Below are 23,327 nucleotides of genomic sequence, written 5' to 3' on the forward strand. Positions count from 1 at the left end.
AAAGGGTACTAGAGTAGGGTGCTGTGAATACTGCATGTTATAGTGCATGATTCTGTGTGGTTTCAACGCTATTCTAGGAGCTCTAGGAGGCTCTTTAATAATAATAGTAATAATAATATAATTTTTATAATTTCTTGGTGAGCTCATGCTGCTCTGTAATATGATTGGCTCAGCTTACACTTTGAGGAAACACTGTTCTAGCTCTAGTTCATAACTCATGTCTCTTTTTTTTGTCTATTTTATTGTCCACCAGGTGACAATGTTAAGTCTGATTGCTTAAAGTAATATCACGCCTCATCAAGCCACAGTATTTGAACTATCATTCATGTCTCTAGCACAGATTGTGTGGGAAGAATTACATACTGAAGTATGAACCGTATAATTACTAAGTAAATACATTTTGTCAGTTGCTAACAAAAACATTTGTTATCAGTGTTGAAATGTTGCTACTTAATATTTAAAAAAAATATTCCATTATATTGGTACTTATTTTCTCTACGAGCTTTTCTGTGCTTATTGTAGAGAACATTTAACAGTAACATAAGGTCGTGATTTTGCAAACTAAATCTATCCATACATTATCAAGTTTGACTGCTCTTCATACTAGAACAAGCTGTAATGGTGACATTGATTATGGCAATTTATATGCCTAATTATAGCCATGCAGTGTATGTCTGTAGCTCTCCCAGGTCCTTCAGCTTTAACCCACACATACATTCTTAACTCACTCTGCCAGGACTGATCACAGGACAAATAGCCCCAGCACTAGCTACGGCAGTTTCCCACCTTGCCCACATTAAAGCCTGGAAGAAATATCTACGGTGAGAGAATGAAGTTATTTCTGTCGGAGTCAATGATCCTCTGCTGGGCCAGAGCTGGTGTGGAATGTAGTAACATTCTGCTGTGCTCAAGACAACCACCAGGGAATGCTGTTGAATCTTTGACTTTCATAGGTCACACGTGGACGGCCCCAGAGAGGGGGGATTAGTTTCCTTTCAATGGGCCGACTCTTATTCAGGATTTAAATGGACAGCTTGTAGAGGCTTGTCCCCTTTGCTCATTTATAATATATATCCAATTTATTGAATTCAAAATAGAGTTAGCATGTGTTTTCCCCATACCCCAAAAGGTAATCTTGGGTAATCTTGAATTTTTCTCTTATTCTTTCTTTCTGCCTATCCTTTAATGTTTACATGACTGATAGATAGTAGACCATCAAGGCTTTTGTTACCATGTCTGTCCTGGCTCTAACCTCTGGTTTTAATCTGCATTTTTTTATAATTGATCTGAGTTCCTCATTTTTGTTTTATTTGGTTTTGATTAATTCCTCTTCCAATATTATATCAAGGTGTCAAGGCTAAATTTGTTAGTATGACCCCTGCAGGTAAATGCCTTGAACTACACCATTTGGAACAAAAAGCATCTTTCTCCTTTGACATTCAGAAGTAACTATGAAAATTAAATTACTGTTGAAAAGTTTGGGCTCAGTAAGATAGATAGATTTTAAAAAATGATTTTTTTCATTTGAAAAAAACAAAAAAAATCTGCTAAAAACCTTTGGTGAGCATAGGACACTTATGCTCTCTTTCAAAAACATTAAATAATCTTAGTGACCTAAAGTTTTCAATATTATATTATATTATATTATATTATATTTGTGGGGGTATTTGTCAACATTGTTTTATTATAATTATTGTATTTTTTATTTATTATTAATATGGCTTTTATAGCTCAGGGCATTGTCTTAAAATCATTTGTGTGTGCAGATGAGCAAAGACAGCAGATTTTAATTTGTGTACTTCCAGGAGCTTTTGTTGAGATAAATAGGAATGCAAACAGATGTTTTCTCCACGTTATATAGAATTTATTGGTTTATATGTTACAAATTTCTTTAGTGGATCACAAGTACTTTTTAATGCAGAATTTTCATTTCTCTGTTCTGCATCAGTTGATCAGCTCTGTGGTAGATAAATCTGAAGGCAGAGATAGATGCGGGTTCTGGTTGCATCCGGACAGCAAGCTCATCAGTTACTGCTGATTTGAAACGGCACACTATGGATAACCCTGCAGCAGGTGTAACCTGAGACTACTGAGGATGGGGGGCGTATGGTCAGACCCTTCATTCTCTGCTCAATTTAGGGATGAGACCTCTTTTTTGTTCCTCTCATCCTGTAGAGGCTCACAAGGGAGATTGAGAAGGTGCTGACGGGCTGACTCTGGGTGACTGGGGGCGGCTCAGTTCAGCCTGATCCAGCACTAATTTCAGCCATCCAACTCTGCACTCCACACCCTCTACAGACAGGCTGGGGGGGTTTGTGTGAAGAGACTGGAGTAAACAGAGGTCATATGAGCAATTAGCACCGGGATAAGCACACACTCTGGCATATACCTTCAGTAACATTTCAGTGAGTTTAGATAGCTGTGAGGCTCAGAACTATTAGTCTTTTTGGATGCTGAGAGCAAGTGCCAGAAGATACATAAAGGAGGAGAGAAAAACCATTTGTGGATAGATATCCTGACCTTCTTGAGGCATATACATGAGACAAACTGAAGATAGCGCTTGTGTATAGTTGTTTCTTTTGTGGCGTGTCCTTAGGTCTTCAAGGCCAAACAAGTGGTGAGTACCATACAACTCTGTAATTCCCTTGAACATATTTATCGACAGGTAGGTTTCGACTCAGCAGTTTATATTTAACAAAGGATCATCAATAACCAAATGACTAAGGATGATCTAAAGAAGTCATGATGGAATTCATATTTTATTATTATTGCTCAATAATGCCACAGCTTAACTGGATAGCCAATAAACTTGTGTTTAAGTTATGGTTATGACTATAATTTCGAAAGGATGCTGTAAAATCCATTAGGCTATGGCAATGGTTAATGTATCATATAGTTTCTAAATGGACCCATTATCTGTTTATTTCACACTTAATGTGGATTGCATGAGTGTAAAATTCTCATTTGAACAAGAACGGTGTTCAAGAACGGATTAATGATGTTAATATGACGTCTGAACTTATTTTGGCACCTTTAAAGTTTATCTTTTAATATGAAATTGATGGACCACAGTCTAATATCTTTAATTATACAAATGTTCCAGATGTATATTTCTGCCAAAGTAAAATTAGATGTTGCGCATTTACAATGTGAAGAAACTAAATTCAAAACAATTTCGACCCCAAGGTTATGGGACTTAAATTTAACGTCATAATGGATGTGAGAATGAAGAAGATTCAGTAATAATTGTGATTAACTCATCTCCTTGGAACGACTGTATGACAGAGGCTAAGTCAAGGGCTTTGAACAGAATATTGTCGGATGATTCATTTCCTCTCTCCCGCTGTCAGACAACTTCCCTTGTACAAAAACAATTTCTGGCACTGACAGATCTTCTTTTTTATGTGTCAAAAATGTGTTTTATCAGTTGTATACTGTCTGATGCATCACAGATGTAAAGGTCTAATTTGCAAATGAGGCAAAACAGTATTATGTGCTTATTTGCTGGCATTTTGTAAGCACTTGTATCCCAGTGGTTTGTTTGAATGGTTAGGATTTTGCATTCAGATGATGATGGGAACAGCAGGCAACCTCTGTGCATTTTAAAGTAAGCTTATCAAGGAAGCATTTGGGGATTTCATCATGGCATCCAAGAGTATAGATCTGCAACTGTCTTGTTTTGCCAGACATCAGATGTCAATGGAGGGCAACTCAAGGCTGATTTAATGATAAGCATGAGAAATACAGCGGGGTCCAAAAGATTGAGAGAAAAAATTTAATGTAAACCTGGAAACCTGGAAGGATTTAGTATTTAGAACAATTAAAAAAACTAAATTATAGAAATGTTACTCTGGTAACACTTTATTTTAAGATGACCTTGTTACACATATTACATGTACTTACTATTATAATAACAATTAATTACGCATAATTAGATGTAAGTAACCCTGAGCCAAACCCTAACCATATAGTATGACGTTAATTAATGTTACTCCGTACTTAAATGTATAATTGCACATTAACAAGGACACCTTAAAATAAACTGTAACCCAAACTCTTTCTAGGTAACTAATTAAGTAAATATGTGACAGTCACCATGTGAATGCCTCCATTGTATAGATGGTCAGATGTTTTTACTTCCAAAAAACTTCAATACAAAAATTAGTATTTTACTGTAAACTGACACAATGTTAAACCATTTAAATTTTTCACATTGGCCATGTGAATTTTGCATAAATGGTCAGATGTTCTTGCTTCCTCTAAAGTGCCATAACTTGGCATCATTATCATCAGACTTTACAAAGAAATGTATTTGAAATTCATGTAAGTTTTTAAAAATGAAACTTTAAAACTATTTTAAGAAAAAAATATTTTAAATTGGGAAAAAAGGAAAAAGAGAAGCATTTTTACTTAGACTTTTAGTCTCTGTAGCATTTCCAGAGTTATCATTCGACTTTGTTTTATTTGACAAAATTGGAAAGGAGAAAATGAATCCCTTTTAATTTCAGAAAAGTTTAAAACATTTTTAAAATAATGATATTACAAGCAACTGTATGCAATTTGAAGAATGTGTTTTTATGTCACATTATATGTGGGAGTAATTGATTCATAACCTCTCATTTGCTGTTTAATTACTTATAAATTAGCGGGTTATGCAGCACAGATATGGAGGAGGCTGCCACCTTGCTAATGGCTGAAGGTCCCCTTGGGCTGTGGGACAGTAATGGGTTTAGTGATCTGCATATGTGATGTTTGATTTTAATTACTCACTCAGGTGAGTGCCAAATGCATGTGCATGATTGAGCATCCTTCATAATTCAACCAGATGAGATCCTCTTATCATCTTTTCCCTCTTCTGCTCTTTGCCAGTTATAGTGCAACTTGTCTTGCATTCAAAATGACTGTGGGGTCCAAAAGACTGAGCTGAGACCACTAGTGAAAATGCTTCGGTTTTTGTAATTTATAACTTTTTTTGAAGATTCAAGATTATTTCCAGAATAAAAAACAAGAGTAAAAATTGAGAGGATGTTTCACTGAAAAATAAATTTTTTCATTTACTCACTCAATTTACTCAAGATTTTTAGAAAAATAATCAATTTCTGTGGATTATTTACATCATGCTTCACAGTGTGTTGACGTTTGTGTCAAGCAAACAGGCAGGAATTGGCAGGAAGTGATGATTTATAGCTAAATAATAGTATAACATATTAGTATTTTTCTCTTAAGCGTATCATTTTTGCTTCAAAACATTAAATCATGCACTGGTGTCTTAAGAATTACCATTGTGTTTGCTTTGTATGGTTTTTAAAGTGTCAGCTTTGTGGCAGAAATAAGATCGAATTATATGGATTTATCTGTTTGTGTTCAGCTAATAAAATAAAGTCATATTCATATAGGAGAGCATGTGGGTGAGTACATTATTATTATTATTTTTTGGTGGAGTAATCCCTTTAATCTGTTACTAATAAAATGAAAATGCTTATGTTTATATTGCAGTATATTCATTCAGTTTAATTGTGTGGGAAGGATAGAACAAAAAAAAAGGTCCCTAATATTGGTTGTTGTTGGAGATTTACTCTACACTTTTTTTTTTCCCCAAAAAAACCAAACAAAAACATTTAATCAGTTATGATTTTAAAATAGCATGATTGGTTGATCTCTTTTTGCTTATTTGGTTACGTGACCTTGAGTGCATAATCATACATTCCTTAGTCATTTGAGATAACATTGCATTGTTTTATTTGTTTCAAATCCTGAAGCTTTGCTTATTTCCAGGTTTAAACTATAATATTGAGTCCCAGATTTTCAGTGTGGTTTTTCAGACATTTGGACCATTGTCTGAAAAGACATTTGTAATTGAGGGCTAGACCCCATACTTGTGGATACTCACTGAATCTCATTTTACATCTGGGCTGTGGGAACAAAACAGGAGCCTAGGTACAGAGGCCTGTTGCCCCTCTGGATTACCTCAAGGCTCGAGACTCATCCTTCACCTGCAGCCGCTCTTTCATTAGCTGATAGCGCCCATTTGCACAGCCTATAATCAGTCTCGCCAGTTGGAGCTGTGCCAGTTCTCTTCCTCTGTGGCTTTAAAACGTGACTTTTTGTTCTTTTAAAAGGGCTTTTTTCTTGTTCTCTCCTTCTGTCTATTTTAATCAGTTCTTTTCTCTCTTTGTCTCAACCTTTCTGCTCCCTGCCTACTTCAATCTTGAGTCTCATCCCTTTTATCACTGTCTCATTTAATTTCTTCCCCTTCCCGCCTCCCACCTCTCTGTCCTTTTCCCCTTCTCTTTTTCTTCATCTTGCATCTCTATCATCCTAATCTCTGTTGATGTTGCCGTCGTCTCCTATTCCATAGTATATAGAGACCCTATATCATTTAACCGTGACAAACGTGAGCGTGAAAGAGTACGAGGTGCAGCAGAGGTGAAACGCTCTTGCGCTTGTGTGTTTTGATGTGCATGCTAGCTGCTTGTGCTCCATCCCCCCCGTGTCTCTCGGTGAGTGGGAGATCCCGGGAGCGGGAAGGCCGTTTAAATGAAACTCGTGAGCTGGGCAGTGCTTGTCTGCAGCAGTAACAGCAGCTGTGCTCCGCTCAGAGGAGTGTTTACCGTAAGTTAGCAAACCTGCGGCAAGCATGTGGAACCGGGCGAGTTATTCTGAGCACATCCCTCGATCTGAGCAGCGCTCCTGCAATGTGCCGCACAGGTGTGTATTTGCTCTGTTTCTCCAGCTTCTGAAACACAGATATTCAGATCTAGACCTGTATCAGTTATACCGACTTATGCATGTGCCGATTTATACGTGAAAGTTGACAACTGTCCCGTCATGGTGGATAATGTTAGGATGGATCTCTTGTTTGATACTGTTAAGCTTTTAATTCATTGCTGATGTTGACTCAAAGGTTTCTTTTAGGAATATAGGCTGTGCTTATTCATGCTTGCTGTAGCTGTGTGCTCTCTGCTTGTATCCGCTTTGATCATTTGAATTATGCAAGTGAAATATTCAAGGGTCATTTGCAGAACGATCTGTGTGGGATCTATTCAGGCTTCAGGTTTATTGATACAGCCATGAGATACTCCTGGGATATGCAGGCAGATCAAGTGAGATTCAAGATGAGATTATGTTTCTTGTTTGGGAGCTATTTACACACATTTCTCATTTAATCTTTCTCTCACACACATATTTGTGAAACAGTTTCCTGAATTCTCATCTTTGTATATCATAGGCCTGTTATTTATTATTGCAAACATGGCTCTAAACTGCACTTTTCACATTTTTATATCAGAGTTATTAGGGTAGCTTTAATATCAGCTTTATTATTATATAGCTTCATTATGGAACTGTTAAACTAGTTGTTTGTTTTCAATAATTTTTCACCCATCTATTGGTTGGCCATGATAGCTGCACTTTTTTCGGTGTAGTTAATTATGTAGTTTAAACAGTTTGGTAACAATTTCTATGAAGCATATGTTTCTAATGCATTATACGGGTATTTTAATGCATTATAATGAATAAATAATTCTTTATAAAACCTTTGTATAGTTTGTATCATCTCATGAATAATCATAACGGCTTTTTAAGAACTTAAACTAACTCACAATGAACATATTAAATCCACTTAAGTTACAATGGATTATAGGTCCCATTGTTATAATCTCTTATGTCTCATCGTTTATAATATTTCTTACAATATTTGTTTTTATTAGACTTTAACTTTTGCACTTTTACAGTTTTCACCTGTCTGCTCTGTCTTTATACTGTTTGACCTACTCATTGTTATGATGCTGAAAGGGTCTTGGTGTCACAGAGCAGGTTATTAAAAAAATAGACCCAATCTATTTATCATTCCCCCCTCTGGCTGCCCTTCCTGTTACCTCTAGTGTGAAACCCCAGTGACAGCTCTGGCCTAGACTTCATGTCATTTTTCCAGCCGTCATCTGTGGTATAGCCACTGGGTCTTAATGTGGATCCTGGAAGGAGCTGCAGAGACTGTTTTTACTGGGGGAGATTCAATCAATCAGTCATGGGTGCTTTGGTTTGAGACAGAAAAACACCTTTGAGGAGAGGCCTGGATCTGATATTCCTAGAATAGAATCATGAAACCTGTGTTTGTTTCAAGAGATTTAAAAGTGGCATCTGGAATTCCAGGAAATTGTTCAAAAACCCAGAATGTCTTTGTTGAGGTTCTGGGAGGCAATTATTTGTGAACAAAGGGCCTGGGTAGTATGAAGATGGAGATGACACGCCATTCCACTTTGATATGGTTTTAGTCTGCTGTCTTGACTACACATGCATCAGTTGTTTTGCCTTTATGCAGTGTCATGCACTATTTTACTTTACTCCATAGTACATTATTCACAGTAAACGGCTTGAAAATTGTGATTAAGTGTTATTATCTTTTTTAGACTTTATGTGCTTTGGGCTTAATTTAAAAGCCCACCACTATATTAGCAGACACTGTGTTATGGGGTGCTGAATGTAAAATAGTGCACATTACATAAAACAACATTTCTGCTGCCTGTAGCACTGGTTTTATGTCACTGGCAAAGAAGGCCTATAGGGTCACTAAAAAAATCAAGCTTTATAGTAAAAATTTACATTTAGATTTGTATTTAAGATTTATATTCAACATAGAATTATATTAATATTTATATTTACCATTGACATTTAGGTTTAACATTTAAATATTGAATAATGATTTAAATGTAATAGTACTTTTTGAAATATTTATGTATAAAAAGACTAAAATGGACACTTTTATTTTGCTAAATCTGACAATATTAGGCTAATGTTTTTATACGTTCTGCACACTGTATTGTTTGTCATCTACTAATTATTTCAGTTTCAGGAATTTGTCACATGTCTGTTCGTCAGATTGGCCACTTACATTTATAGGGCCCTATGAAATCCATTTTATTTTTTCCCAAATTCCGTTTTATTTTTTTCTAAATTCAGTTTTTTCCGTTTTAATTTTTCTAGATTCCTTTTGAATTTTTCAGGACTCCTTTTTAATGGTCAAATTAAATTTGATTAATAAAAAAGCATGCCTAATTAATTAAAATCATGAAACTTATACAATTTAACAATAATAATAATTTATTAAAAGTGTAACAAAAATGACATCATGTTTAGGGCTGTATGAGATGTCTTATTTTTGTTTTATTGTTACCAAATTCTGTGATTTAACATGTCTAATTATTTCAATGCATACAAACAGTTTTTATTTATTCTTACAGTAGCCTTATGAATGTTTTTTTTTCCCCCCTCAGAAATTCTGAGTTGTGTATTTAAATTTTACTGGTTATCAGATGAAGGCATAAAACATTGATTTAATTTATATTTTAATGAATGAAAATTAAACATAAATTTTTTTGCCAAATAAAGGGGATTTACTGGTAAAATTTAAAATAGTGTGATTTATTTCTTAAAAAATAAAGTTGTATTATTTTTCAACAGTAGTAGTAGTGGTTGTTTTACGTACATTCTACTAAATAATAGTAATATAGCCTATTTCTGGCACAATGTCTTTAAGTGAAACCAAACTTTTATTTTGACGGGTTGCCGTGAATACCTTTAAAGTTCTGTGTGTATATATGATGCTAGTTTTACTCAAATGAAATGGTAAAATGCTCGTGAAGTGACTCTCAGAGCAGTTTTGGAAATATTGTTCTTGTATTTATGTCCTCATTGAGACGGCAGGCGCGGAAATCACCGCGAGTGCCATGTTAAGTAAACAAAACGTCTGCTCCAATCATACAGAGACGCGCAGAACATGCAGGATTCATATTTAGATCGACTTTTGCGGCTTAATATGTACAGATACTAGTCCATATCGCGATTTGATTTAAGTGTAATGACCTACTTTTGATTAATTCATCCAACTTTGACAAATTCCGTGACATTCGGCGTTAAACTGTAAATTCCGTTTTTATGACTGGATTCCACGATTCCGTCCGCGTTTACTGCATCGCGGAAATCATAGGTCCCTACATTTACAGCTTTACTTGTTAGAGTAATAATCTCTTGATGTCACGCTGGCTTACCCTGTAGTTATCTTCTTCACCAGCATTTCAGTCGTGACTTCTGTTTGCTCTCTTAACTAATGAAGCACAGGTTGAGTTACTGGTGCATGTCAGAAGGGTTCTTCTGGGAAGGAAAGCATGTCTTCCCCACTGCAGTCTAAGCTGAGAATAGGGAGAGACTTAAGGAGGTGTCACTGATCCGTGTGGATGCTCTCCTTTTATTAGCGGATCACAACTCATCCTGGAGATTTAACTCCAAGAGAGAGTACAGTAAAAAAAAAAAAAGATGGATATACAGTTAGAATCAAGCAGGGAAAAAAAGATTTATTGGGCATATGGCTGATAATTCCAAAATGACCATTTCCTCCCCCCGTTCTGACTGTTGTGTGTTTGGTTTTTATGTGCCTGGTATTTCCTTGTTCTAAACTATTACATTGTAGCCATCAGACCTCATTCAGCCCAAACATTCCACTTACTGACCTTTCTGCAGTGTCCCTGTCCTTATTTGATTGGTGCTGTTTTTAGTCAGAGCTGATTGTGTGTACTGGTAGAGTGTTCACAAGGCTAATACATGTCTATATGCTTTAAAACCAGACTGGCAGTTTTATAACTGGATTGGTGTGTACGGCGCTCAGTGTGTTGTGTCTGTGTGACAGTATTGATTTGGAGGTGACAGAAGGACGAAGGCCAACAGCTGATTGTGAATGTTTTTTTTATAGCCCCTTAGGACTGCTTTCACCTTTTTTATGTTTCTCTTAATCTAGATCTTTCTTTTCTACACTTTTGATGGAAAAATAACTGATTATTCAAATCTTTACCTAAAACACACTAGAAATACCACAATACCTATTATGGTATTAACACATGTCTTGGCATGGTCATTGTTCTTCAGTAATCTTGCATGACTGTTTCATAGCTACATTGGCTATGCATCATATACTAGGTAGAGTTTAGTGTGAAGTGAAACGAATCTTATTACCAGAGTTGCCAGTTCATGTATAAAGGGAAAACTCAGTTTTATACACAATGAAAGAAGGGCTACACTGGGGAAAAATAAAAAAATGGCTAATAAAAACTGTGATTGTGAGTTAAAAGGCATTTTTATTTCTGATAAATACAACTGATAAATTGCTATACTGATATTTGACTAATACATGTCTTAATTTCTTCAGTTTAAAACATTACAACTGTTATTTGATAATCGCACAAAGCCATATCACAATTTTGATTATATTTCAATAAATTGTTCAGCCCTTATTGGGAGTTGTAAAAATGCAAACAAATGTTGTATTTTATTTCAGTATTAAAATATGTTTTCCTAAAATGTAAAAACTGTGATTCTGCTATCAGTGTTTCTACATTCTGTAATGTTTGCTGAAATGGCATGAGTTTGTGTGAGCAATGGCAGACAGGGATTTAAGGATACCATTTGAAAATGGTCATTGTTTTGCAATTCTGATTGTTGAATGGCACAGCAATACATATTTCATCTTCATAATTAAGATAAAGGACCTATCTCCATGGTTGGGGTCTTTCTCTTTTCTTTTGCATTTATGTGAGGAGTTGTAGAAGACAGAGAAACCTCTGGCAGACTCACTGAAATGAATACTGTGTCTGACATCAGACAGCTTTCTTTCTGTCTGTGTCTATGTCCTTAAGGGCCCGATAAATAGAGTCTGCGTCTGTTCTACAGCTCACCTCTGGTCCTGCACAGCAGGAGATGCCAGACTGCAGCTCTTTAGTTCATGTAGATGCAGTGAATGTAGGTGAGCTCCTGTTTCCAAATGCTGAAAGTCCAAAATCAGACTATTTAGAAAGTTTTAGTGACTACAGACATTAGCCTGTAATACCACGAGAGTCCTGTGGCTTCTGTGACTTTAGTGTGAGTTGGCAATGTATTGATTTTTTTAACTGACTTGTTAGTGCTAGTTCCATTTGAGCTCAGTGATTATTTATTGTTCAGTGCAGAGAGCATGGAGCTCCATCTCCTTATACATTATGGATTGTGTTGGCCTTTTTTGTGTAGTGGATATTGCTGAAGGACCATTTTTAGTATTAATAATATAACACATTTTTCAAGACTTAGTTAAGATTCAGAAAGATGGAATGACTTATGATTTCTGTAGGGATTATGTTCATAACCCCCCACCCCCAAGATTTAGATTTAATCCAGATATGAAACATATACAGTAATCCAGATGTGAACATGTGGTTTATGTTTGTATACGTGTGTTTGTGCTTCAGAATGGATCCACCAACTGTTTGGAAAAAGGTTTGTAAACATACAGAATTGTGTTTTAAAGAAAATGTAGAAGAGTTTGTGTGAGTAAGATTTAGAGATAGGGAATATGAAGTATCACCAGCTGAGATCAATTGAAATTCCTTCTATTCTATTCCTTCTGTTCTATTCCTACTATGATAGAAAAAATGATAAAAAAAATGATGTAAAGCACACTTTCTTTTGGCCAGTCACACAAAGCTCTTTTTTTTCAGAATAAACAGAAGACAGCATTTTGCCAGAAAACTGCTGCACAGGTACAGCACAGTATGGCATCTAGAGATAGAACGATGTGCAGCTAAGTGTGAGTCATTGCTTGTTCTTTGAGGCTGGAATATTTGCATTTAAAAATGTTCTTGCTTCCACATTTGGGATTCAATCTAACAACATCAGTGTTTACTAGACTGCAGTGTGCAATAGTAAACAACAACAACAACAAGGTCCTGTTGTTAAATGCAGCACAGTTGTCCCTAGACTGAGGAAAACCAGATTTACATTTTTTTTTTTTCCCCTTCTTCCCCATGGTAATTGGTTGTTTAAGGCATCGTTGCTACTACTAGAAAATCTAATGGCGCATTAACTTAGCTAATAGGAAGGAGTAACTTGTTTTAACAGCCAAATATAGGTCACTGTCTAAATGGTCATTTTTTAGCTGATCTGAATTAAAACATTTTAGTAAACACCCCATCACTGGTGTTACCATAGATACTGTTTTTGGCAAATAACATGGTTGAACTGGCTCTGATGCCAATGCTGTATTCGGGCTGCTGTAAATCTGTTTTATTGCAATGTGAAGCCTAACGTTGTGACAAGTCTGCTTACATTTGGAAAAGAACCATCAGTGATAAATGCAGTTAAGTGTTTGGCTGAACTGAAGCCATCGCCTGTCGAAACCTCAACTGCAGAGCATCCCAAAAATAGCACAGGACCTTACATTTCTAATCTAAAGAGATGAGATGAAAACTGCACAGAGGACTTGTCAGAAGCAAAGCGCTTGAGATTACAAGATGTCTGAAGTTACAGAAACACGGATAATTTAGTGCCTTCATCTGACCTGAGAAATAACAGGGGGAATATATTCTTCCTGTGCTGCTCTTTGATTTTGTCCTTGGGTTACTTTTCTTTAGATTCAATTTGCCCTAGAGTTAGACTCTGCAATAGTTTTTAATATCACTGTCACCTGCAGAGTTGGTTTAAAAATGTTATTCTCAACAAGGCTGCATTTATTTGATTCGAATTTGATTAGAAATTTTAATGCTTTCTTTCTGAATAAAAATATTCATTTCTTTCTTACTGGCCCCAGTCTTTTGAACAATGCATATTTCAGTTTTATGACCTCCAAAATATTGTACAAAAGACATCTGTGATGAGTTTTCAGTTGGAGGGTGAGTTTAAAGTACACTATTAGCATTCTCTGTATGCCCTCTATGATGGGCAGTTGACTGCTCTTATTAGTAGGAAGAGCGTGGCCTGAGAGGAATGTGTATTTCCTGAATGACTCTGCGCTCCTGCAGAGGTTGAGACTGTGTCCTTGCTGCAGATATTCTCAGGGTTGCTCTGATGTTGACTGTGTGGAGGCCACAGGAGCATGTTTATGCTCAAAGAACAACTGCCACAGCAATATTTTCCTCTCCAGCACTCTGCTGACAATGTATTGTCTCATATCTTCATCTCATTTTCACTCCGACAGTCAGAACGAAGGTATTGCATCTCAGATTTAATCTCAGGTTAAACTTTTCTCAGGTCACAGGCAGGTCACTCCGAATGTCACTGATCCCAAGAATACTGATGCAGTCACATGCTCTGATGACAGAGTCAGTGTTTTACATATCTATTTGATAACATGAAACCCACATCTGACAACTGTAATAATGTAAATGATGAGGATAGTCAGTCCTGCTTAGTGCATATTTGTTCTGGGTTTATTTCTTTTTCATTAGAGTCAGTTTAGTCCAATTATAAAAGGACTTGGTGTAATGCAGTGTGTATAAATTGGCTGCTTGTCTTTATGATGACTTCATCCAGTGTGTGTGTTTTTTTTGGGGGGATATTTTATCCCAAACCAATAGATCAGGATTTCCAGGTGTTTCGAGTGGTAAAAGTGCCTCCTTTTTAATTTTTGTTTGTGCCTTATTGCATTCTTGTGTGCATTCCTGATGCTGAGCCATGAATCTTGCTTCTGTTGATTACCTGGCTTTCAGAGGAAGAAGGAATTATAGTTTGTGCTCTCAGGCTAGTACAAAACACACAGGGGCTTAAATCCTTAAGTAGGAACAGTCCTATTTACAAAGAAAATTGAGCCTGAGTGTTTGTGTTTTAATAGAATCTGATATTTTTTCCCCTATTTTTAAAAGCACCTGTGAATTTAATCTGCAGCATTATAATCAGTATCAGCATTTCTAATTTCGCTCTATGACAGCCTCATTTTGGATGGCAGTGGTGATGTGGTGCCTGGGGCTGTCTAAGACTACAGACCGCATTCTTCCTTATTACTGCGACAAATGTGAAGCCCAATCGCTCTGTCATTACTGGTTAGCTGCGTCAGAACACTGAACGCCACAATCACTCAATTCTAAACTTACAAACAGCACTCAATCAAGATTGAGCATCTTATTGTAGCCCAGAGAATGCAGTTGTGAAGAATATTACCCTTGTGTTAACACCTTTGTGCTGTGTAGGGCCATATGATTTATGCAATGTGGAAAACTTGAACAGAATCCAGTCATAAAAATTAATTTACTGTATAATATAGAATGTCAGGGAATTTGCAAAATTTTTGAAAGGTCAGTACACTTAAATTAAAACGAGATATGGACTAGTGTCTGTGAATATTAAACCACAAAAATACTATTTAAATGTAAATCCTGCTTGTTCTGTGCATCTCTGTGTGAATGAATGGTGCAGACGCGCGGTTTAGTTTACTACACACATACTGAAGTGCGTGCAATGCTCGTGGTGTTTTCAGCCTCTGCCTTCTCACATATGAGTACATGAACACATGAACCTAATCTCTAGAACTGCTCTGAGAGTCACTTCATGAGCATTTTACCATTTCTTTTGAGAAAATCGTCACGTCATATAAACAGAAACTTGAAGGTCTTCACAACAACCCGTCAAAATAAAAGTTTGGCTTAACTTAAAGAAACTGTGACAGAAATATATTACTTAATGTAATCAATTATTATTAAAACTTTATTTTTAACTTTACCAGAAAACTTATTTACCAGTAAAAAATATAAATACACTTTTCTGGAAAAAAAATAAAAATAAAATCAATTATTTAGAGGTGCTTTTGATTATTAATTTATTTTAATAATACATTTATTTTAATGAAACTATTAAAATGGAATCCAGAAAATTAATGGAAAACACAGAATTTGAGAAAAATAAAACTAAATGTGAGAAAAAAAATTATTTCTATATAAATTTATTTTATATAAATATAAAGTATTTCATGGGCCTTAAGTATGTAATTTTTGTTCATTTCCCTTTTAATGAGTTGCTGTTAAATTTTGTAAGTGTCATGATTTTAATTAATTAGACATGCTTTTTGATTGATCAAATTTAATTTAACTATGAAAAGAGTCTATAAAAATTAAAATGGGGAAAAAAGTGGAAATAAAATGGAATTTGGGAAAAATAAAATGGATTTAATAGAGCCCTGTATCTATGTGTGTGAACTACCATTCAAAACTTAAAGTCAGTAAGTTTTATTATTTTTTTAAATTTTTTTTCAACGCTTATTCACCAAAAAATGAACAAAAAGTGTATTGTTACAAAATATTTATATTTAAAATAGTAATAGTAATAATAGCTATAGTAAATAGTAATAGTTAAGTATCCACTATCATGCAATAAGTAACAAGCCATGGAAAGGAAAATAAGGCAGAAAATAGTGTACGTTGTTATTAACCATGATTAATTGCAGTCCCAAAGGAAGGAACATAAACACAGTATCACAAACATGCATCTTGCGTTCCGCCAAATTTGTTACTGCAGTGCTTGGAATATCTTATTAATTTGAAAAGTCACCACTATAATGACATTTCAGCTGTTATTTGATTATTGTAAGATGTTTTTCTCTACTTAGAATGTTGACTTTACTGAAATAAGATGAAGATATTCATATGTGCTGCTGCTCTGCTGCAGTCTCAGGGCATGTCACTCCTATCCTGCAGCTATTACTGCAGATGCTGAGGTACTAAACCTAGACATGGCATCTGTCGGGTGGTTGATGTGAAAACTTTATGGTTTGTGACTATTTGTTTATTCTGCCTGCCTGACATTTGTTTGACTCAGAATTACTTATGAAAGCCACTCATGTCCATCTCATTCCGTCTCTCCTGTCATTAAGTCCCATCTCGCCATATGTGTTAACAAAGCCATAAAGGCTACATGATGTTTTTGTTAATGTTATGCCTCTGCTATGAGACGTGAGCTGTTAGCTGATGTGAATCAATGTTTCAAAAGTGGAGCTAAAATTTCCTGGCAGTTTGAGAGGCTGTGCCAAGCTGAGATGAACTCAGGAGGCGTGTTGTAGGCTGTCGTTGGGGTCGCCACAGTTTCTTAATGAACCCGGCACAGGTCACCGTTCCTGATTTAGATGAAGCAGGTTTGGGCGTTTCACTAATAGTTTCCCCTGATTTTGCAGAACTCACTATCGATCCCCCAATCTTTTTTTTTGTTCCGGGTAACTTCAAAGTTTTTTTCCGCATTGAACACAAATTGCTGTCGCTATTGATCCTCTAAGTGCCTTTGAAATTCATTTCACTGTGACTGTCTGGGTGGCTATATAACAGCTATTTCTGTGTTAAATTGCTGTGAAATAGTTCTTTATAAATATTTATCAGCGGGCTAATTTTGTGCCAGTGAAGTGATGGAAGTGCTGATGCTGCTGTATTCCTACAGGCGCATCTTTTCCCTCAGGCCATCGTGAAGATCTCGGTATATGGACAATAGCGCTTTGTTGATCAGTAGTTATTTAACTAAGACTTTTTTGCCGACTAATGACAAGGTATTTGATGGGCTTGTTAATATTAGGCTATTAAAAGACCCACTAGAAGTGCTGACCATAGGAAGCTCTACCTCATAAACGAGGACTGTTTCAAGGCCAAGGGTTTGAACTTTTTCAACTTTCGTTTTGTTAGTTGTTCTCAAACTTTGAAGACTTTTCCATAGTTTCCTCTCCAGGTGCTCTGGAAGGAGCTTTTCCGAGGGCTTTGAAATCTGAAGGAGTTCATCTGAGCAAATGTTGTCATGGTAATGCTCTGTTAGCGAGCAAAACGCCGGATCGGATTTTCATTTTAATCGGTTTCATCTGAAATTAAATGGGCTACATCAAAAACATGTGGGTTTATTTTATGTGTAATTAGATGTTTGATATTTCATAAATTGTGATGGGGTAGTTGTACTGACTTTTACTGTTCGCTTGCATAGGAAATCGACCTAATCATTTCGGTAATTATGTCTTAGCATTTCTTCCCCTTTAAATGTCTCATTACGCTCACTGCTTGTCGTTTAGTACATCATCTTCAGTCCGTCATGCTGCACAGTGGACTGGGTACTGCAGATGAGCCTGTGAGCAACCAGGCGGGGTGAACAACAGTATTTGTGTTTGTGGCCAACTAAATCTCCCATTCGTTGTTCCAGGACTCTTGTCTTTTCACTCCACTCTAATTAGCTTTCTGCCGGGGTGCTCTTCAGTATTGGGGGCTATCCTTTGAAATGTGCTGTGTAATGAATAGGGTGGGCCCTGAATCCCCTGTACCAAGACTTGTTTGGGCCTGTGAGGTCTTTTATATGCCAAGTGTCCTTATATTGGAAAACTGTCCTTTGTATCATGGAAGCCTGAGGTAGTCAGAATGGAAGGATTGTTTTCTTTTGCCCCACAGTGACAGCACCCTGAAGCATTTTTTATGGACTGTCTGTGTATGTTTTTCTCCCCACGTGCTCCCTGTGAGCCAGTTTCCCCATGTGTGATTAGTCATTTGATTCACCTGTTTGTTGATTATCCCTCGTTACCCCTTGAATTTAAGTTCCAGTCTGTGCAGTCTGTCTTTATGCGGGATTGAAAGTCTATGTTGTGCTGCATGCGTGTTCCTGCCTGCCCTGTGTTACCCCTTGGATATTGATTAAAGGACTGCTGTTTGAGTTTACTCCTCGTCTCCTCGTTCCTCGCACCTCTCCGTAGGCAATCATGACATTACTAGGTCTGGGATCAGAAAGAGCTTTATTGCAATCATGATGTCACTCAGCAGCAGATTAGGGGCTGTTATTGAAAAGATAGTCATTGTGTTCAGAGAGGTGCTTTATGCCACCAACAGGTCACTGTTGCTGGTTAGACACAAATATGCTCAAAAATGTTGAGTAGTTAATATAATATGTTTTACATTTACATTCATGCATTGGGCAGATGGTTTTATCCTAATTGACTTACTGTATATTACATTCAAGCAAACTCATGACCTTGGCATTGATAGATCCATTGTAAGTAGGGGTAACACATCATAATGTTTTTTTTTCTGGAAATTCAGACAATACCTACATGCCGTTTTGGCGTTCTTTGATGTGGCATGACAGATTGCTGTATAGAATCCTCAGTTCTAATGGCAGCTTTTTTCCTCCTGCTGTACCGAAACCATACCAAACCGTGACGTCAAAACCGAGGTACGTACTGAACCATCATGTTTGTATACCGTTACACCCCTAATTGTAATGCTCCTGTAATTGTAATAATTTTATATATCGTTAAATAAATACTTTAAATAAATACATTATTATTATTGTTAACATTATTATAACAAAATATATATTTAAAATACTGTATAATATATTTTAAAGATTTAATTACATGTTAATTTAGAGTGAATATTTAAAAAAAAAAAAATTGGGTTTATATATTTTTTTTATTTAATTGAAAGAATATATTAATTATATATTAATTTATTAATATGTGACTCCTCCATAGCCTTAAAAATATATTGGGAAAAACTACTTGTGAAAAATAGGATCTAGAGCTCTATAAAATGGCTTTTTGAATACACTATATAAAACCTTTAAAATCATCCAGTGAAACCGGCCTGGCAAAATGAATTAAAATTGGACAATTTCTCTTCTGAAAAATGGCACAGTTATAGTAATTCACTACAAGGCTGAGTAACCAAATCCCACAGTGCTTTCCTCTTACAATTGATTTTTTCTTCCTCAGTCTCTCCTCTTGACTAAGATATATAATGTTCATAAAACTATAGATTGTTATAGTGTAGAGTATATTTCTTAAGATCCCCATTGAGGACCCCGCCACTTAGACAGCCATCGGAAAAGACCACTGGAACCAGCTGAGCCCATTCAATCTGACTTGCTGCAGTTTGGAACTGAACTGCTGGTTTGTTTGGCCAGGGGAGAATTGGCCCCCCGACTGAGCCTGGTTTCTCCCAAGGTTTTTTCTCCATTCTGTCACCGATGGAGTTTTGGTTCCTTGCCGCTGTCGCCTCTGGCTTGCTTAGTTGGGGACGCTTCATTTCCAGCGGTATCGTCGACCTGATTGCAAAGACACTATTTAAACTTATTGACACATTATTTTCCTTTTTTGATATTGTGTAGTGCTTTGACACAATTTGCATTGTAAAAAGCGCTATATAAATAAAGGTGACTTGACTTGACTTAATGAAATTCATGCCTAATGTGATGCGTTTTGTATAAAGTTCCGTAATGTTTATTTTGCTGCTGACTTAGGCTTTATTTTATTCAAAGCTTTTTTTTTTTATCAAATCCTATAGTACTACACACAAATATACATATTAATCAAAGCAAACTCATAGTTTCACATCCAAAAATGCATTTTAAAACTATTTTAAATGTGCAAAGGTAATTGAAATAAGTCTGTAAAGGCCATTGTTCCATTTAGCTGAAGTTTTTTTTTTTTGCGTATCTGATTCAATATTTGCTTTCGAGCTGTGCAAATAACACCTGCTTTCCTGGACTGCATACCTCATGTTTTATCTCCCGTGAGCTAACCTACTAGTATTTACAGCCCACAGTCTGGGCAGTAGGTTGAAATGTGGCTAACATGCTGTTGGAGAGAGTCTGGCGCAGGTGCAGTGGTGTGAGCCTTGACTCACAAGGTTTTGGTTAACAGAGGGGAAACACATTGCTCTGCAGGCTGTCGAATATGGTAAAATTTACAGTAAAAATAGTGACATTGTCAAAACATCACAGGAAACTCTCAAAACAATAAAACGATCAGCTCTGTGCTTTTGCCAAAGAAAATGGCAATACAATAGAAACGAGTTGCTTTCTGGGAGGGCGACAGGCTAGTGTGATAGAACCGGGTTGGTTTGGGTTATGAAGCTCAGGGAAATATTTATTTTGGGACAGAAACACCTCCTCCCAATTTAGTTTTCTGCCCACTGACGTCCTCATTAATGGGCTGTAGTTTGGCAAGAGACAGGGAGGGTGGGAGTTAGAGAGAGAGAGAGAGGGAGGGAAAGTTAGAGAGAAGAGGGCTAGATCTGATAAGCTGTGTAGCTCAGCTCGGTTCTGGTCATGAAAGAGTCTGATCTCTGAACGGCCGTCAAATACTTTGCGGTGAGTGAAACTCCTGGCAGGCTGTTCTCAGGAGAACTCGTGGAGATTGGAGCGCTTTGGCTGCTTCACTTCAGCAGGATATCAACTTTCCCATCAGAGCTATTCTCTCATCCTGCCACCGTTTCAGAGAACAAACCCGGAATGTGCCCAGGAAGAAGTAGATAATACTGCACTCTTGCAGGTGAGACAACTTTAGGTAGAATGCTCTGCAAAAAAATAAAGAGTGGAAAATGACATTGAATAAGAACATCTAAAACTTTGTGTTTAGTGTAAAAGTGACTGTTCTCTGTTTCCCTAATATTGTACACCTGAAGTGATGAAGTACCTAGATTAGCCATTTAAGCTCTACTAAGAGAGGTGTTAGTTTGGTACATCTGATACAGAATTACCCCAGAGTTTGGTCGTTGTGAAATTCAGTACAGCCTGCTAGCTGACTGTTGGATTCTAAATTTCTGCAGTGACAAAATAGAAATCGTTTTTTTTTTTTTTAAATGTAGTAACTGTTTAGTAGCCTGCTTAGAAAAGTAATTTTACAGCTGAGAAAATAGACTATGCCAATGATATTGTGAACTTAAAATCTGAAGTTAAAAACTGTGGTTCAAGAATATTTCTGGATTTTAAGTGCTGTTATTTTTGCTCTTGCTATTTTAAGTGTTACTGTGTTGGGTGGGAATTGAAATTGGGTTAATCAGTCAGGGAAACCACATTTGATTAGTTACAAACCCTTTGCTTTGTGATGATACTATCTTGATTTGGCATTGAAAATGCCAGTTACATTTTATAGTGTTTTCATGTAAGGGTCTTGGCCATTAAAAGTGACCATTAGAAAAAAACACCATATAAATACACACTTTTAAAAAATAATGTTTTTGCAGTGGTTCCAAGAATCATTTTGGGTTCCCCAAAGTACCTTTCAGTGAATTTTGAATTATCTGAAGAATAAAAAACATTGATTTAAGAGAAAATTCTTCCTTTTTGAAGTCTTCCTCTAAAATTATTTTTAGATGCAGACCTTAAACATTGACAGGCCCCATAAAGTTGTTGTTGATGCAGTGCAGTACTAGTGGAGTTTTTTTTTCTGCATTATGACTTGAAAGTACTGCATTATGTGTGAGGAGAAATCTGGGTATGCCTTGTGTAGCTGTACTGTTATCAGCAGTTTTGTTAAATAATGTGGTGTTTTTGCTCTATATAAACATGGCTTTTGGTTTCACAATTGCCTGTTCGGCTCTTGGGAGAAGCCAAATGATATGTTCATCCCACGGGTAAGAGCTGTCATAGTACTAGGGGAGTGGAGAGGTGAGGTAATACTTCTCTATGTGGACTTTAATCTGATGAATATCAACAGGCCAGACTGCACCACTACACAACTTGTTCCACTTGAATGTCAGCATTCTTGTGGTTTCTTGTGGTTGTCCATCTCTCCATCAATTTTGTTTAACTTTTAATGTTTTATTAGATTTTTTTAATGATGTTACAAGCTGTTGATAATATATAAGGGGTTGACACACCTCTAGTTTGTCCTATTAATCATATGCATTGCCATTTTTCTTGTCTCTAGAATTAAGACAAAGCAGCAGTCCAACAGGAACAAGAGTTAATTCATAATCATCATTCATAATGTCATATGCTGCCTGCATCACGGCTAAACAAACAGCACAACTGTTTGCCATTCTGTTTATCCTCCAATGGTAATGCAGGGAATTCCGTAGCAAGTAGTTCGGAAGTAATATGATGAGAACAAAAGAGCTACAGAATGCAGATTACTAATTAACAGTGGAAAATAGCAAAACTGTTGTATAGGGCCGATGTAGTTTAGCAAAGTGCATGGCATGATGCTTTTGGAACAAAGCTAGGGAAAGAGGAACTGTACTTGTGTTTTTGTAGCCCATTGCAGGAAGGTGCCCCAGTCTGTGCCTGCCAGGCTGATGACGACTGAACGAGGTACAGTACCTTGCGTGCATCATCATTTTGTACAGGTTTCTCTTCTGGTTTGTTTTACTGTAGTTTTTGACCTAGAGAGCTGCTTCTCAGATAATCAGCACTTAAGTTTTGTTGTGTTTGGTGGTCTAAAAATATTATTACCACAGTTGTGTTATGACGTGAAGAGTTTTTATACAGTGTTGAAGCTTATTTTTGCCATGAAAAAAAAAAAGTTAATTGCAAATTTCTCTGGGAATTCTGAGTTTCTATCTCACAGATCTCTTCAGATGTTTCTCCTTGCAGTTCTGAGAATAAATGTCTGAGCTGTGAGACATAGGCCTAAACTTTATTCCTTGGTGAAAACAAGCTTGTCACAAATCTGACTTTTTTTCTTGCAATTGGACATTTGTATCTGGCTATTCTGAGTTTGTCTTGCAACTCTGAAGACATAAGTTTGAACTGTGAGATAAAAAGTTGCAAATACCTTTTTTATTTTTTATTCTGTGATGGAAATA

The 23,327-nt window shown here is 36.4% G+C and overlaps 1 protein-coding gene across 8 annotated transcripts in view; it reads left to right on the forward strand.

Annotated features, from left to right (window-relative positions):
- Positions 1-23,327, forward strand: part of LOC306877896 (pleckstrin homology domain-containing family A member 7-like) — a 106,752-nt gene that overhangs the window by 20,925 nt on the left and 62,500 nt on the right. For 3 of the 8 annotated variants that reach the window (XM_079429921.1, XM_079429919.1, XM_079429922.1), the window contains exon 1: positions 20,795-21,070. The exons of 2 other annotated variants lie outside the window; for them this stretch is intronic. Coding sequence is in view for 2 of the 6 variants with exons in the window: in XM_079429918.1 (XP_079286044.1) it covers positions 6,638-6,708 (71 nt within the window). In the remaining 4 variants the exon portion in view is untranslated. Of the gene's footprint in view, positions 1-6,439; positions 6,709-20,794; positions 21,071-22,770; positions 22,834-23,327 lie in introns of those variants that run through there. 3 more of the 8 variants (XM_079429918.1, XM_079429916.1, XM_079429920.1) reach the window with 2 other exon arrangements.

Source organism: Barbus barbus (genome assembly GCF_936440315.1).
Source record: "Barbus barbus genome assembly, chromosome: 2".
NCBI lineage: Eukaryota > Metazoa > Chordata > Actinopteri > Cypriniformes > Cyprinidae > Barbus > Barbus barbus.